General features: G+C 45.0%; 2 protein-coding genes and 1 pseudogene across 2 annotated transcripts; 1 reads left to right on the top strand and 2 right to left on the bottom strand.

Moving 5' to 3' along the window:
- Positions 1–4,127: 4,127 nt before the first annotated feature.
- On the bottom strand, positions 4,128–4,912 carry LOC125533010 (UDP-glucosyl transferase 73DL1-like; annotated as a pseudogene).
- A 6,131-nt stretch (positions 4,913–11,043) lies between these two features.
- On the top strand, positions 11,044–15,046 carry LOC125523834 (uncharacterized). Its single transcript, XM_048688907.2, has 9 exons — positions 11,044–11,579; positions 12,012–12,059; positions 12,216–12,275; positions 13,026–13,112; positions 13,196–13,300; positions 13,996–14,109; positions 14,306–14,406; positions 14,509–14,620; positions 14,763–15,046. Exons 1-9 carry the CDS (start codon positions 11,160–11,162, stop codon positions 14,883–14,885), a joined length of 1,170 nt encoding a protein of 389 aa, XP_048544864.2. The 5' UTR covers positions 11,044–11,159; the 3' UTR covers positions 14,886–15,046.
- Positions 15,047–15,440: 394 nt separating this feature from the next.
- LOC125523846 (peroxidase 1-like) lies at positions 15,441–17,086 on the bottom strand. Its single transcript, XM_048688914.2, has 3 exons — positions 16,504–17,086; positions 16,259–16,424; positions 15,441–16,139 (listed from the first exon to the last, which is right to left on the bottom strand). The coding sequence occupies exons 1-3, from the start codon at positions 16,924–16,926 to the stop codon at positions 15,715–15,717; spliced, it is 1,014 nt and encodes a 337-aa protein (XP_048544871.1). The 5' UTR covers positions 16,927–17,086; the 3' UTR covers positions 15,441–15,714.
- Positions 17,087–17,723: the final 637 nt, after the last annotated feature.

Raw genomic sequence — 17,723 nt, 5'->3', positions numbered from 1 at the left:
TTCTCTTTCTTTTACTGTAACATAGACCATGCTCACATGGTCGCAACTTGTAAACAGAGATGGAAACGTGCATCCTGATCTCTCAAGCATGCAATATTTTTCCAGGGTGACAATTTTTTACATGGCTTTATATCTGAAGACACCTTCTGGTTGGCTCTATTTGTTGTATATAAGTTATATCTGAGTATTCCTTTGGATGCTTATACCATAACTGATGGCCCTGGATAAGTTATATCTGAAGATACCTTTAGTGACCCCTTTCTATGTTCATTGGTGGATAATAGCGTAAAAAAACTTGAATGAAACCATGAGTAGACATAGAGGAACACTACTTGGGGCAGTACAATGTTATAGTTGTCGCCTTGTTGAGAGGTGAGCAAATGCATAAAACCATCAGAGCAAGGGTGGGTGAATCATGACTAGCTCTGATTTACTTTGATGTCTCAGTGCTCAATTTATCTTTTATGTGCGGTTATTTGTCCTGCTCTTGCAATTCTCACACTTTATGTGACAGAAGATCCCACGAGAATTATCATTGTTTGTGTTTAAGAGAGCCATAAGATTTATCCATATCATAGTGAGACATTGAGTTATGTATTTGCTATAGACTAGATGACTGAATCTCAGTCAAGTTTTTCAAACATGCAAATTATATCACAGTTCATTCTTCATTCTTCCGCAAGAGAGACAAGGGGGCTACATGGAGCAACAACACCAAAATATTTTTATGCATTTGCAAGATAACTGAATCCCAGGCGACTTTTCAAACATGCAAATTATGGTACGTTCATGTTGCAACACATGGGCAATTAAATGAAGAGGGTAAATTATTTGTTTACTAGGGATAGTGAGATGGGGAACGGGAAGAGAGACAACGTGGGCAGTTCTTCTCGCAACGACATTGTCTTCTTTTTCTTAAAGTGTGCGTGTTTGTGTAGGCAAGTCCTTATGTTTGGGCCAAGCCCAAATAGTGCAAAAAATATTACAAATAAAATATAGTTTTCAAAAAGACAAAACATTATTAAAAAACATCTGTTAAAAATTCCTATTTAAAGAAATGTTCCAATTTCATAAAAATGTTAACTATTCTTCAAAAAGTGTCCCGATTTTTATGTAAACGTTAACTTTTATTAAAAATAAGAATATTTCCATATTTAACACATGAAGCAGGTTTTTAGGCTAACTACACGCTTTATTTATTGCTCAATAATGTTTGGTGGAACACACTTTTTTTTCACATAAAGCATGGTGTGCCTCTTTTTCCGCCCGGTGCAACGCACGGGCATTTGTACTAGTAATAATAAAAGGGCTATTGCTTCTTCTCATCATAATTTCGTCCATCTTAAAATTTTCGTCCGTCCGTGTCAAAACCCATCGTACGCCAGTTTCGCTTTCGTCTAAAAAATCCTTCCTCGATATCTACTCTGGTCCGAGAGAAGGACTAAACCCAACATCCACACGAGTAGGCCGAATTAACCATCCCGTTTGATGCGTCCGATGGCCCAAGGAATCAGGCCCACTTATCCTGACGAGCCAGACCGAGGCAAAAAATGTTTGAGCCTAAATCGAACACGCAACCTACTGTTGAGCGCATAACGCCACAACCAACCAAACTAGGTTATATTCAGTGTTAAAAGGTCAACTCGCCTGTCAAATAATACCACATCGCCCCCTTACATGTGATCCACCCAATTTATATATGTCATTAACTTCCCTGGGAGTTAAGAAGTCCTCTTGGAAATAAGAGAGAAAGAGAGAGATGATAAGGAAGGAAAGAGAGAGGGGCTAAAGAAATTAAAGAAAGAGAGGCTGATTTCAGAAATAAGGAAACAAGGAGAAACAGATGTGATTCACGTTCCTCAAGAGGGCTGAGTAAGGAAGGAAACAGAGAGAATGCGCGGAAGGAAAAAGGGGTAGAGAATGGTATGCACTGAGGTAATCAACGAACGGAGCTAACCATCTCACCAATGACACTTGAGGAAAAATATTGTTTTTGACATGTTTTGCCTTCAATATTTTAGCACTGAAAAACTTTTGTTTCACCTATCAAACCTGGCACATAAACTTTTCCCGTGGTAAATTCTCCATCACCACCACCATAAATGACGCAACACCAACATGATAACTTTTGTATACCACGCGGTACATTATGTGTAAGTAGCATGGTCATAAGCATTGAAGGCGTGATAACTTTGGTGAAAGCATCGTGGTAACTTTGATCATTGGGAAGAAATTTGTTGAACCCCGGCCCCCGGTAATTTCTGTAAATAGCACGATAACATTTACGCCATAGACCTGATAATTTAGATACAAACATCGTGGTAACTTTAACCGTTGGGGAAGAAAAATGTGAAAAGAAACCAGATAATTTATGTGTAAATAGATGGTAATATACTTAGCGCACATCTGATAACTGAGATAGAAACACCATGGTAACTTTGACCATAGGGAAGATTTTTTTAAAGATACTCCGGTATCTTCTATGTAAATAGCACAGTACTATACCTCCCTCCTCTGGTATTTTCATGTGTAAATATATAGCATGAATACATATGCACCGCGATAACTAAACGCCATGATAAGTTTTTGACCTGGGGGGGGGGGGGGTTGCTGAAACCCCTGATAAATTTTGTGTAAATAACATGATATTTTAAGCATTGCAGGCTTGATAGGTTAACTAGAATCACCATGATAACTTTTTGTCCGGGAAAAAAGTTGTTCAAAACATCCCCGATAATTTTTGTGTGAATAACATGATAATATAAGCACCGCATAACTGATAACTTACAATATAAACATAATGGTAACTTTTTACCAAAGGTAAACAAGTTGTTAAAAACATACACTCGCCTCGCGGGGCCTCTTAGATGAACACAACACATGATGTGCCACAGAAAAGCCACATAATGTTTAGTGTCATGAGGAGGCACACATGCTCATGGGTTGGCCCAGAAAAACGGCCCACTTTGACCTGCTATAGGCGTGATAAGTTACACAAAAACATCGTGGTAATTTTTGACCTATGAAAAAAGTTACCGAAACACACTCAGGTTTTTTGATGTAAGTACCATGATAATATACGAACTGTAGACCCGGTAACTTATGTACAATTCCCCATGGTAACTTTGACCAGGGACGAGGTTGATGTACATATACCTGATAACTTATGTGTAAGTACCATGGTATTTTACACATCGAAGACCTTATAACACAGTGGTAACTTCGAAAGGGGTGTAGTTGTTGAAACATATTACTTGGTAAGTTCTATGTAAATAGCACGGTAACTTACGCAACACAGGCCTGATAACTTGCATGCAAATACCATGGTAACTTTGTCCCGAGGGAAAATCATGGTAATTTTCTGTACTTTTTTGTAGTAACACAATTGTAAAAAAAGGGATCAAAACGATTAGTATCTTTAGTTCGAGCAACAAATACTAAGGGTGAGGTTGTTGTGGTAGCGCGCTTTGGTGCCAAGAAGGTGTGGGTTTGAATCCCACATGCACATTTTTTTTATCATGTGGTAGACGTGACGAAGTGGCAATTTTCTCCGAGATGGGCGCGCGATATGTACGGGAGAAGCAGGTTTCTCGGGCGAGCCTGCAGGTCGTTTGGAAGAAAGTGGGGTCGAAGGAAGGGAGATCATGTGGTACTTTAAAGTGAAAAAAATAAAGGTGTGGCAGTTTTGCTTATATGGCACACATGTGTCAAATATCATAGTCCTTAGAAAAAAAAACAAAATCAGCGTTATGAAACCTATCGGCAAAATAAAACAATTAAGATTCAATTCAGTTGCAAAATAAGACACATGGGAGGAAGAAATATTCAAACATGGAGCCAATACGAAAGAAAAAAAATGCACACAAAAAGGCAGAAATATGCAAATATGCAAAGGATAAAAAATTGTGTTTCGGTATTTTGAATTTTGTTATCTTTTGTATGTCTTTTTATTCTTATGCTTGAGTTTATTTTTTCATCACAGTTGGAGATGACTATCTTTAATCAAACCCGCAAATTGTACAATGCATAAGTTTATTAGCCGTTTGCACAAAATGGTTGGCTGAAATCAAAATTCTCCTTCATGTTACTCCTCAACATACACATTCCCGTCGCCATGCATATTTGGTTTAGGGGCATGTATTTTTCACCCGTTGCAACGCACGGGCATATTTGCTAGTTCTCTTTATTGCTCTGAACTCGTTATTGTTTACACGGGGGTATTGCCTCTCCATGTCCAAGAAAGTGTTGAAGGCGTGCCGAAGCACCTGCGTATTCCCGCCAACCGCGGGTTGAATCGGTCGTGTTCTTCCTGGACCCTCAAGAACTCGGGCAGTTTGGTCCTCGGGATCCGTACCTCCGGGCCTGGAAAACGTGGTACGATCACCTCCTTGCAACCGGAGTCGCAGTCGACTTTACCGGCGAGGTGGCTCATGGCAAGGTTCGAGAAGGTGTCGATGACGCTGAACGCAATGCACGGCACGCCGAGGTCGCCGGCGATGACGGAGTTCCGGAAGAAGTGGACGTCGGTGAGGACGGCGTCAGGGGACAGCTCCCTGATAAGCGCCTCCTGCGCGGGCCGCGTCAGCGCCTCGTCGATGGCCGCGTCGAAGATGCGCCACCCGGCGGCCCCGGCGGCAGAGAGGTTCTCGACGCCCAGCGGGAGGCCATCCACCTCCGGGAAAGGGTAGGTGGCTATCTTGATGGCGCTGGTTGCCGCGGACGCGCCGTGCCGCTGGAGCGTCGATTGAACGACCGAGACGTTTGCCGGGGTGACCGCCAGCGTGGGCTCGACGGTGCCCGGCCTTGCCGCGGCGAGGCGGACGGCGAGGTCGGTGTGGGGGCCGATGTGGCTGGTGACGAACAAGGGGATGATCAGGATCCGTAGCTTCTTGCCGAGCTCCGTCGAGGCCATTCTTTGCAAGTTTTTGGGCTTTGGAACGAATCACAGGGCGAAGTGTCGCTGCAGTAATGGTCTAATCATGGATGCCATCGGTGAGCCCGAGAAGAAGCCGGTGGCTGTGAGCGAACCGACAGCTTCGACATCGGCAGGGAGTGGGAACGGGGGGAGAAAAGATGGGGCCAGTGATAGTGAACTGAGGAGCTCGAGATGCGATCTCGTGGCATCTTTTGTGCTGTACTACACTGCTCCATGACTTGATGGTCCGGAGAAGAGAGGACGACTGCACGACGATGATGCATGCAAATGCGCAACCGCGCGGAGACGATGCACCGGGTCGTCACAGGGCGAGAATCCAATATTTTTTCAGGGATAACTCCTAGAGCCCTCTGGTCAGGAGGTTCAGGTAATGCAGCGAACACTGGCGTATGGTCTCGCACATGCTGCTTCAGTTGGGAACTTGGGATACATGGAACACGAGTAATGCTATACATGGATGATGAAGATGCTATACATGGAACACATGGTGAACTAAGCCTCCTTCAAGCAAGCCCAAACGATATGACATAGTGCCAAACTTAGCTAGGATTGTGAATGGACCAAAGTACTTCAAATCTAACTTCAGATCAGGCCTGTTCACCAGGGAAGAATCTGCAAATGTCTGCAGCTTGAGAAATACATGCTCCCCAACTCATAAAGTTTCGGAAGGATCTCATCTATGTTTGTCAAGATGAAGCTTGAACTTAAGTTGTGCCCTGTGCAGTTGCTCTTTTAGTATGTTTGCAATGGTGCTTCTGATTCTGAATCCATTGCCGCACATCAGAATTCAGAGAAGATTGAGGCTCCGCAACAATATTATTTTTGTACCATTTCACCTATAAAATTCTTTTTTTCAAACCAATAGAGTATGATGGGTTCTAGATGGACGAGGAAGATTGGAATGGAGCGGGGCTTGAACTCTTTCAAACTAGAGCGGATCTGATAGATTCTAGATGTATGATGAAGATGGGATGGAGTGGAGAGAGAACTCATCGCCACCACACATAACACCAATTTAGTTACTCCCTCCGTCCCAAATTTCTTGTCTTAAATTTGTCTAAATACGGATGTATCTAGTTACGTTTTAGTGTTAGATACATCTGTATCGAGACAAATGTAAGACAAGAATTTTAGAACGGAGGGAGTAGTAGAGATGTAAGAAGAGCATGCTAGTGAATATAGTATCAGAACTTCGCCAATCGCACTCAAGAAGCAATTTTGTAGGGTTGTCATGCACCGAACATCTCAGAGACATTTCAAGACATTGATTGACCCTCTTTGCTTGCCCATAAGTCAGGTCATGATAGGCAGTGCTTAGCTACAACTGAGTGCCCCACCAGACAAAAGATCTCCTAAAATAGAACTAAACTAAAACTTAATTATAAGCAAAGAAGTTTAGTTTAAGCTTCACATTCACCCTAGGCCTTGAAGTCGAAGGAGATGTCATCGACGTTGTTGGGCATGGTTGTCGCCGTCATAGGGAACCCCTCCTCCCCATCCTCCTCCATGGCGAGGTCCTCCTAGGCTCCTAGAGCTTGTCCCACGCCTAATTGTGGGCAGTATAACGCTGTCAGGGCCACCAGGTCATCACGGTAACAGAACTCGCAGGCTTGCGCCACTTGTCTATGAACCGCTCCATGTAGGTGATGTGCTCGTGATACCAGAGCTCACGGCGGTTCTACTCCTGCGAAGCCACAATGGCCCTATGCTCCTCCTCCTTGAGCCGCCCTGCATGCATCCTCCTCCGCTCCTTGTCCCGATGAGCAGTCTCGAGGGGGAAAATCTCAGCCTTCTCAGTCTCAGCTTCGTCTTGCTCGACCTCCTGTGGCTCCAGCATCACTGTGCTTCGCCATTGTCAACATCTCCGCCTCGACATCCACCTTCACAACCTCCTCAGAGTTATTCGTGGGGGCAGGTCCATAATTGTCGACATTGGGGGCACTGTGTGGTGACGACTCCACCATGAGAGTTGGGCGGGCACGGTGGCAAGGTCCCTCGTCATATCATCCGGTGCAACCGAGGATGGGGATGAGTACGATGGCCTAACTGCAAACCTACAACGACAGAGACCTAAGAGCATTTTCAACCAGACCCTCCCCCACTCCCCCTTATGTGTCTGGGCAGATACCCTAGACACCGTTGTAACAAAATAACCCACCCAAACAGACCCTCAAACCCAAAATAAATGTTCTCCGCTATGGCGATGAGCTGAAGCTATTCGGTATGTTCACGAGTCCATTTGTTATGCGAGCGAAGGTAAAAGAATGTGGAAAGGAAAATTGGCTCACATCATGAGTCTACTACCTTTTTTTAGCTTGAAGCTAACTACAGAAGTAATATGAATTTCTTTTCATATTGTGTCCATCTCATTTTAGATTAACAAAATTAGCTTTAATAACAGAGTTATATATTTTTTCGTTTTAGTAGCACCTGAGCTGAATCCATTATTTTACAAATCAGGCTTAAAGCCGTTTGAGTTGGAACATGATTGAAGTGTATATATTCTAAAAAAATTCACGCTGTGTTTGTTTAGTACTACGTCTGCGCAATGAATATGAGACTTCAGGAGCATACAGATCAGTCTTTATTCATCCTAGACATCAACCTGTTAATCGGACCAAGATATTATCAACCATTGTTGCAGATTGGTTGGAGATACTGACATGAGTGTGTTCTATGATTTCATCTGCAACCATAAAACATCCGAGGTACTTAGAGGTTATTTAGATGACTGGGATGACCAGCAGAAGATCGATTATATAAGCATGATAATTCAAGAAAAAAGGCTGACATGAAAATCATGGTTAAATAAGCACAAATGGTGTGCCCAGCGATGGTAACTGCAGAACCTATTGTAGACCTAATTATGGCCCATTACAAGAAAGCAAAGTACAAGAAAGAGAATCCTCTGCATTACGTCAAACTATGTAGAAACACATTAAAAAAATTCAATCATATTGAAAGCAATGTGATTTCTAATTAGGCCGGGTCCAAATGATTTTTGGACCGTGGGCGTAATAAAACATATATATTCATAATAAACTTTTATATACTTATTTAAACCAGTTGTCTAATATTATAGCTTTAATTAGTACACTTTTATAATACTTAGCTAGCATCGTCAACAACATATAAAATTTTGCTAAATAATACATGTTTGCTATACAGTTTAAATGTATATTACTAAAATTTTTCTTCTCCTAAATTTAGATTGTATTATTAAAAAAATTGAATTAATTTTTAAAATTGTATTAACTCTAAGTTATATATATATATATATTTCTCCGTGTGTGTGTGTGTGTGTTTGTGTGTTCGTATATAATAATATCATTAAATATCACGATAGAGATTTGTAAAGCATAAAATCTAAGAGAAATATTGATAGTGGTTTCTAGTCTATTATTAGGTATAAACTTCTAGATTATGCCAAATGTGTCTTGCTACTTGGGTTTCTTAATAAAATTGGCAACATGTGCATGATTTGTATTTGTACTTCAAATAACATAGTTATTGTAATCATTGAAGAACATAATAAATTGCAGACTCTATTTTTGCACAAATATGATTTGATATTTGATAAGCTCATCTAGAGTGTGACTAGTTTAATTTGGTGTATACCAAACCTTCCTAGTTTATAAAATAAGAAGTTGTGCATTGATTTGATATAGAAATCTAGTTAACATATATTTCACTATGACATGCATGACGTGTAAATTTGCTCCTAGAATTAAGATAGGCTTGAGATTTCAATGATGCTCACATAAAAAAAATAATAGTTGAAACACAAAGAGAGCGTCGCAAAATATGTCACTTACACATTTAAGTCTAACCCTCTTCTTATGCATAGGCATTTTATAGGAAAATAAATTATCAAGACAAGCAATATCTAGCATATGCAAATATAAAGAATGAAACATTAATAAATTTAACACAAAGAGAGGTAATTTAGTGACATGAAGATATATATTATTAGTATGTGGTGTGAATTTGCTCCCTGAAAATTGGATCTTCTTAGGCATTCAAAAATAAGCTTTCAGACATAATGTATAACTAGAAATTGACGCGTGCCTTTATCACACCGTTTTATTGTTTTCCGGTTTTAGGGAGCTTTTCTTTCGTACTAAATCTCATTCAATAATGACGGGAATGCTTGCAACCTCGCATTACATAAAAAAATCAATGATACAACCACATCAACAACACATTTTCTTAGAACCAATTCTGAAATTTCCTTTGGTATATTGGATGCACCGGGTTCAGCAACTCAAACATCAACTAATTCAATCTTTGGCATTATCATCAAAAGGTAATAGCTCATAAACTCCCATAATAGCAGTTCCATACCTCTAGGAATGGAAAATTTCATGTCTCATCAGAAAAGAAATCAACAGAAAATACTAAAATTAAAATTTGAAAATGATGATAGCAAATGTGTGAATACCAATGTAGGCATTGGCCTAGAAGCCCCAATAAATCTTACCATAGAAAAATAGTTTCACTGCTTGCGTGGATATAAATCACCACAATAAAAAAGGTTTTGTCTCTTGGCTCATAAAGGAAATCAGCAGAAAATCTTGAAGCTGAATCTGGACTTGCACTTACTGTAGGTCTGGACTGCTTTTGTAGTACTAATGGGAAGATAAATAGAAATAAAAAAGAACTGATGAAGACAAATACCGTTCTTCCAACAATGGGATGCAACTGTGCAGGGTGACAGATCAAGCAAGCAATGAGAAAAAGCGAGTCAGCTAGGTGTTGCGGCGGTCGTACCACGCCTGCTGCTTCGCCGGAGACGACGAACCTGGAGCTCGAGGGACCGCCACCTCAGAGGTAGTGGAGGATACGGCCCCGCGTCTTCATGATCGCGGGAGGCAGCTCCTCCTTGATGGCGCGACAGTGGCGGTGGGACAGCGAGGCAGGCCCGTCATTGTGGGCGTACATGCGGCGCGGGGGCGAGGCCGGCTCGTCCTTGACCTGGGTATGATCTGTATGCCGCAGTTGGGTGGGGGAGACGATGGCTCGTCCTTGACGCGACATCCGATCTGGACGCCGCGGTAGCGCTGGGGCGGGGACGACGTCGACTCGTTCTTGACCCGCCGAAGCGGGGACACCGGCTCACACTTTATGGGCTATTACGGTGGGGACGACGGCTCCTCCTTGACGTGCACCAATGATGGTGGCGACGGGCCCATGTGACGGAGCGAATGCTCCGTCATTAACTCGATCTGACGAACGAACTCCGATAGGAGGCGAGGCCTCTGCTGCGGCGTCTGGTCCTCCTCGTCGCCAGAGAAGATGTCGATCATCTCCTTGCTGGAGGAAATGGGCGTCGTCGATGCCGATGGGCCGGAGAGCGAGGACGGCGGCACCAAGAATCACCAGATGAAGAACTCCCAGTGTCTCCTGCCTCCTAGCATGGAGAACCAAGACTTCGGCATCACTACTGGGCTCGAAGAAGAGGAATGGCTCGGAAACGGTGGCGGGGAGAGGAAGGAGGACGGTGCTTGGGAAGCGAGCGTGCGACTCTATGCGTTGTCGGCGCACGACTTAAATAGCTGCGGCTAGGCGAGACGAGGCTAGGTCGGCGCACGACTTCAATGCAGCGCAGCAGCCGGAGTTGGTTTCTCGGGACGCGTCGTCTGCATCAAAGCAGCGACGCCCGAGAAGTCTCGTCCGTCAGCACCGTCCTCTTGTCCAGTCAAATCACGAGCATCAATGTCGGGCGTTGCATGGTCTGGGCCGGCAAGAATGAGGCGCGACAAGCGACATGACCGTTCGATGGAAAGCATAGGAGGGACTGGCGAGGGTTCGTGATAGGCCAAGGCAGTCTGGTGCATGCATGTCAGAGATCCGGATGTCCGCAGAGCCCCTTTACTTTGTCTTCGGTTTGCGAGAAAAAACTTGGCCCGATCCGAACCTATGCAAGCGGTTTCAGGTTCGGCGCTGGAGATGCCCTTATACGTCCACCAACAATAGAAAAATTTCACTGCATATGCAACCGCGCGCAGGGACGACAGATCAAGCAACCAACGAATAAAAGCGAGGCAGCGCGGCGCGGCCACGTCGGTGGTTCGAACGGCCGAGATCCCGCCCCCCACGTCTCTCAGAGAGATCCCAGCCGCTGCACCGACGGAGGCCACGTCACAGGCCGTCCCGTCCCGTCCCATCTCAATAGCCCCCGGCACGGCGAGCAATCCCACCCCAAACTGACGCCCTCCGGCGCATGATCCGCCCGCCCCGCCTCCTCCTCCACCGCGCCCCCTTCCTCCTCCGAACCCCGCCACCGCCTCGCACCCCGCCGCTCGCCGCCCGCCGAGCCCTAACCCCGACTCTTCGGAGCTTCGCGTCCCGCCGCCTCGCGCCGCTCTGCCTGCTGATGGATCCGGCCACGCCCTACTCCGATCCCGACGCCTACGCCTACGCCGAGTTCAACGGGGAGACTGGCGTGGACGACCCGGAGTTCGCGGACGCCGAGGCGGAAGCGGGGGGAGAGGACGCTGGTGATGAGATGCCCAGGGAACTGCCCGAGGAGCTCGCCAGAGGGGTGGTGTGCCTCGAGTGCCACACTTCGGCCGAGGCCGTGGCGGCCGGGGAAGGCGAGACCTGCCGCGTCTACGTCGTCGGCACCGCCCATGTCTCGCAGGTGAGCCTGCCCTGTCCTCCTGCCACGGATTTCGATTTTCGAGCGTCAATTGCAGGACCCTTGCGCGTTTCCTTCTGTTCTAATCCCTTGTTGGAGCGTCAAAACACCACTACTCGTGTACATTAGTTTCAGTTCGGGATAATTTTACTTTTCAAGGAAGAAAGTTTCATCGATCTAAGATTTAGAGTCCAAGCACAAAAGGTAGGGACGTCTGCCTGCATTGGCCCAGCAAGCAAGTTGCATTGTTTTTCTGCTTAGTACTACTTCTGTGTGGGCTACAGTGGGCTACAGCAAGGGCGGTAGTACTAAATCATAAGTACTGGTACCCCGGTGGTTTTGCTTTGAGTGTGCGGCATGTGCTAAAAAGGGCCGCGTCAGTCATCAGGACATTTGTAATTTCGAATGCTGACTTGACTGCTGATTTGATTGTAGGAATCATGTGATCAAGTCAAAGCCGTCATCAACTTTCTGAAGCCTCAGGTTTCTTCCTCTCTTTACTTATCATCAGTAATTTCAACAATTGGTGGATCATTTGGCAGGTTGGCTGCCAGTTTTGGAGTGTTTTCTTTTCTAATTGATATTGGAGATTTTCAACTAATTTGTTTGGAACACTTTCTTTTTTTTTTGGAATTGTAGGCTGTTTTCTTGGAACTGTGTTCCAGCAGGGTTTCTATTCTGACACCACAAAACCTTCAGGTATGAAACAGTTGACATGTGTAAAGTAGGAAATAAATGCTTATCCTATAATGATTGTTGGTCCATTACATTGAAGCTATTGTATTTGTGTGAATCACATTACCAGGAAGCACTATAAGAATTTTGAGTCCGTTCTGCTTTGATCTTTATCTATTTTATTCCCTCAAATGGTGAAGAAAGCCACTTAATATGGCGTTGGGGTTTACAAAATTAATCTCAATGAAGAACTATCTGTTGGATGTTGGATATCTCTAGTATAAAGTTGGTTAAGAAAACACGAGTGGAGTTCTCCCAAGAGATATCTCTAATAACAAGTTGATTGGATTGGATAACACAAGTGAAATTTGCTCCAGAAGACACTTGTGTAGAATTTGTTGGTTAAAACATATTTTGTTCATAATTTGACCTACTTGAGTTAATTGACAGGATGGGCTTCAAACTGTTGATATGGCATTGCATATTCTCATGGACACCAATCAAGCACTTCTAACAAAAACATATTTGTGGTGTATCTAAGTTAGGATTACATATCATTATAATGATGGATAGTTGTGCTTGTTCATGCATGAACAGTGGTTCTCTTGGTGTATAGGTTTTGCGGATCCTTCATCTAAGTGCATGTATTTAATCTTATAATATTACATCATCGAAATCAGACCATATAGATTGTATCATCTCCAGTTTGGCATGTTTCATTATAGAGTATCATTATTTCTTCTCGTTCATCATTCAATCTGATTTTGCCCACAGGTTCCTACCATGAATGAAATGATTGACATGTGGAAGAAGAAAAAGATGAACACCTTTGGGATTCTCTATAGCTGGTTTCTTGCAAAGGTATGCACTGATTTTATTGTACAGTCAGTACTAATTATGTAGTGTTCATGGTAGCTCATATGATGTTGATTTTGGCACCCAAGGTTGCTAGCCAGCTTGATGTATTACCTGGAGCTGAATTTCGAGTGGCATTTGAGGAAGCAATGACGTATGGTGGCAAAGTTATCCTTGGAGATCGCCCTGTCCAGGTACTGAACTTGGTGGTTGAATTTGGTTTTTCATTCAGAAGGGCACTGGACAGAACAAATTAAATTACATAAAATGATCTACACGGATAAGTTTTTCACTGAATATTGCAATTTGTTCTCACAAGGATAAATGTGGTCAACTTCTATTGTCGCTATTTTCTATGCATCTAATAGAATGACGGACAATTTATTCCAACAATTCAAATGAATCAAACATACATTGCTGATTCTTGCCCATTAATTTTTCCACCCATATTACTGATTAGATTTTAATTTTTAGAAAAACATACACATCTCATCAAAATCATCATCACATCTATCCTCTTGGATTGATTGAAAGGTGGTCAACACTGCTTGCTTGTTCTTATAACTTTAATTTCAATCTTCTTATGTGATGTGCCATAAAATGATGTGGTAGGTTATGGACATTGGATCCAAAAGGTTATATGCATCTAGTTGTCATGGTGTTGCGCTGTGGTAGGATCTTTAAGTGATTAAAGTTAGAGCATCACCGGGGGTTATCTTATGTTAATTCTTGTACCTCTTGACTGCTGCTATTGTTGGCATAATATTAGTTACATTCAGCATGTCATATTGGTCCTTTATTGAAATCTTGGTACTATGAGATAGGTCGCCAGTTAATTTTCATAAGCATTGAACTGATGCCATTTATGTTTTTCTTTTTTCTTTTGAAGATCACTCTGAGGAGAACTTGGGGGAAAATGTCATTGTGGCACAGAGCTAAATTTCTGTACTACATTGTTTTCCAGTCCTTATTTTTACCGAGCCCTGAAGATCTTAATAAAATGGTATGTTGTCTTAGGCAATACATTTGCCACAGGGAGCACTTATATCATCTTGCCTTCTTGATTCTCTAAATGCCCTCAGATCCACTATTGTGAGAGTTAATATACCATGATGTTACCTTTTTGGTTTTAGATGAAATGTACGAGAAATAATTACTTCACTGTATTTACATAGCAATGCCAATGCTTGTTTATTCAGTTAAAGGACATGGATGATGTTGACATGCTAACACTTGTCATTCAAGAGATGAGCAAGGCATTTCCTAGTCTGATGGAGACACTTCTCCATGAACGTGATATGTGAGTTCCTTCAAAATTACTTTACTTTTGTAAAGCATTTTGTGTTGCTTTTCTCAATGTTGCGATAATGGTTGTGCTTTAACTTCTTGAATTTCATTGTAGGTATATGTCTTCCAAATTATTGAAGGTAGCAAGGGAACATTCTTCAGTGGTGGCAGTTGTGGGAAAAGGGCATGTTTCTGGGATAAAGAAAAATTGGCAACAACCAATTGAGGTAAGAATTTTTTTTAAGAACATCATTTCGTGTGTTATGATTTTTATGAGCAAGAAATTCATTACTATTTAAGATTACTTTCCTTGGTCAGAGCAGATCTATTTTTCATAATGCTCATTTCAATTATCAAATTTCCGTGCAGGTACAACGTTTGATGGAATTACCTGTGCCTAGGAAAGGTGCTTCGAAGTTGAAAATTTTGGCGTCCATTGGAGCAGTAAGCGCAGTAGTAGCATCTGGAATCTATATATGGGGTAAAAAATAACAATGTATGCACCAATGTGCCAAGTGTTCTTTGTTCTTGTCATGTGTAGTCTCTAAAAAGCAAAGGGTGTTCAGTTCTCACTTACAGTTTTTCATTATACAATAGGTGTAATTTCTGGAATCGAAGTTGAACAAATGAAAGAGCAATTTCACTGCACTGTACACTGGATATGTCTCTTTCCAAAGCTTTCCTATTTTACTAGGGTAAAACCTGTTCATTGCTACAGAAAACTCTGCCGAAAACGTTCAAGTTGCATATTTAGAATAGGAAAACGATTTTGGCTTGCAAATTGTAGTGCATTTGTGCTGTTTTTTTTAGTGCATCACCAGTCATTGGATAGTAAAGTACTCCCTCTGTCCCGAAATGTATGACGTTTTTTTGATGGTAGTGCAAAAAAATGTCTTACATTTTGGGACCGAGGGAGTAGTATTTAGTTTCGGTTGTCTCGATAGAGAAGTTTGCTCACACAAGTTCGACTTGCATGATAAGTAGCTGACACGCTCTGTAGCTAAATTATTTTGTTATAACTGGCCAGGTTTGGTGACCGAATTGTGGTTGACCAAACAGAAACATGTGGTTGGTCAAACGACCAGATGTACTTAACAGATAAGTAGCTCCATGCAGTACAGTATAAGTATTAGTACGTGGACTATTTGTACAAGTTACAGGTGATGACCCCCTCAGCTAAAAAGCATATGAAACTGCCTTGCATCTCTTTTGCATCTTCAGTTAATAATACTATTAGCATAAAGATCAGAGAACCCGATAAACCCCCGTACAAATCAACCAGTGTATGTGTATATGTGCAAGTGCAGCCCTGAACCTAAGGCTAGTCAACAAAAACGCCGCAGGTGGCCCTGACCTCGCCGAGGCTGTCGAGGAGCACGTCGGTGCGGCCCATCTTGACCATGGCCGCCGCGAAGTCCTGGTAGTACTCGTCCGGCGACGACGCGTTGGCCATCCTCTCGACGTAGCCCCTGGTGGCGGCGTCGTGGAGGAGGCTGCCGTCGGACTGGAAGAGGCCCCCCGTGGCCAGCACGTGGCGGTAGTAGCTGAGGTCGAAGGTGAAGCCGCTGCCGGGGTCCATGGGCACCTTGGTCCTCCTGCCCCGGCCGCCGTGGCGGCGCGGGCAGAGCTTCCTCAGCTGCCTCGCGTACCCGGCGTCCAGCGACGGGTCCTGGTCCATGGCGCCCGTGAAGTTGTAGAGCCGCTTCCGGAACGCCTCGCAGTGGGAGGTCCCGATGCTGTGGCTCCCTGGAGGGGGAGGAAGGATGCCATTGTCAGTGCGGCGTGTGTTGGGCTGTTGCTGTCGTCCACGCACGCACGTACGCGTGAAGCGATGGAGTCATGGAGAGGAAAGGAGAGGTGCGTACCGAAGAGGACGACGATGTCCTTGGCGGTGAGCGACTTGACGCTGAAGAAGGTCTTGACGTCGACGATGTTGGAGTCCGGCGGCGCCAGGTCGTTCTCCGCGTACTCGGCCACCGTCACGTTGCCGTCCCGCCGCCCGGTCTCCACGCCGTACCACGGCCCCTTGCTCTGCAAAGTAAGCACGAGAGCCGGTGAAAAAGATGCCCAATTAAATCAACTTGTCGTCGTGGTCTCTGCAGCTACTCACCAGGTAGACGGCGTCCCTGGCGGCCATGGCGATGATGTCGGCGCAGGAGACGGTGAGCGGGCAGAGCGTCTCGAGCCTGGCCTTGATCCGCTCGATGGCGTCGTAGCCGCGCATGCTCCGGTTCGGGGTGGCGTCCCGCTCCGCCGTGCCCCGGCGGGACCTGAGCATGATGGAGCCGTCGCAGCCCTGGACGAAGCAGTCGTGGTAGTGCATCCGGAGCAGCGAGGGCGCCAGCGTGGGGTCCTCGTGCAGGATGGCGTGCATCTCCGCGAACACCACCCCCTCCGCGATCGGGCACGTCGCATTGTAGAACCCCACCTGCAGCTCCGCCTCCGCCCGCGGCGACGCAGCCGCCAGGACGCCCACCACCGCCGCCGCCACCGCCAGGGCCAGGGCGAGCGGCGGCCGCCGCTCCCTGGACATGAAGAAAGCGCGAGGCGGTCGACGAGCAGACCGGAGAACGATCGAGGGTGGAAATGGGGGCGGGCTTGGGCGGAGCGGCGGCACAGTGGAATGGTGGGCGATGGTGGGAGCACGGGGCAAAGGTCAAAGAGTGTGGTTGCGCCGTGCTTTTCCGACTGTAGTCCCGGGCCGGTGTGTGACGCGACGCGATGGATGGAGTAGGACGGACTCCGCCTCGAGGCTTTGCTTTGAGTGGAGGGGTTGGTTGCTTGCTTGGTGGGTGAGGGGGGGCGCGCGTCGGCCGGGCTCGGATGCTCTCGTCGGGTCGGGCGCGACTGATTCGCTCAGCGGTGTCGGCTCCATGGACGGGCGCGTGCTCGTCTTGTCGCCATCGGCGTCGCTGGCGATTTATTACGGACGGTCTTTTGGGGGAAGCGGTCGTATACTCGTATCTCGGGGACTCGCAGTCAGACTAGGCGTCAGTTAGAATGTGTCGATGTATAATGTGCTATCTAATCTTTTTCATTAGATCGGTCTTTTAATTGCATTGGTTAAAGCATGCACTTTTACAGAATGTGCTCAATCCCGCAAAAAAAAAAGAGTTGGAAATATGCTCAAGCCCAAGGCTGATCCTATAGGGATCAGCCGGCCGATCTGGCGTGGACAGGTGGCCTGCTTAACCACGCATGTCTCTGTCCCTCGGCAACAACGGTGACCGCCAAGATAACTTGCCCAAGCACGTGGCGCGGCCGAAGATGTGTTGCAATTTTTGCAACATACACAGAAAATTATATGCGGCGGAGATGTTGCAATTTTTG

The sequence above is a fragment of the Triticum urartu genome, chromosome 1A (assembly GCF_056163025.1).
Source record: "Triticum urartu cultivar PI428250 chromosome 1A, HENAU_Tu73, whole genome shotgun sequence".
Classification (NCBI taxonomy): Eukaryota; Viridiplantae; Streptophyta; class Magnoliopsida; order Poales; family Poaceae; genus Triticum; species Triticum urartu.
This window is presented reverse-complemented; position numbering and strand designations above follow the sequence as displayed.

Coding starts and splice junctions, on each gene's coding strand:
- LOC125523846 (XM_048688914.2), bottom strand. CDS start 16,926: ATGTCCAGGGAGCGGCGGCCGCCGCTCGCCCTGGCCCTGGCGGTGGCG. Junction 16,425..16,503: donor CCAGGGACGCCGTCTACCTG/GTGAGTAGCTGC, acceptor CTTACTTTGCAG/AGCAAGGGGCCGTGGTACGG. Junction 16,140..16,258: donor GGACATCGTCGTCCTCTTCG/GTACGCACCTCT, acceptor CTCCCCCTCCAG/GGAGCCACAGCATCGGGACC.
- LOC125523834 (XM_048688907.2), top strand. CDS start 11,160: ATGATCCGCCCGCCCCGCCTCCTCCTCCACCGCGCCCCCTTCCTCCTC. Junction 12,060..12,215: donor TCAACTTTCTGAAGCCTCAG/GTTTCTTCCTCT, acceptor TTGGAATTGTAG/GCTGTTTTCTTGGAACTGTG. Junction 13,113..13,195: donor ATAGCTGGTTTCTTGCAAAG/GTATGCACTGAT, acceptor TTGGCACCCAAG/GTTGCTAGCCAGCTTGATGT.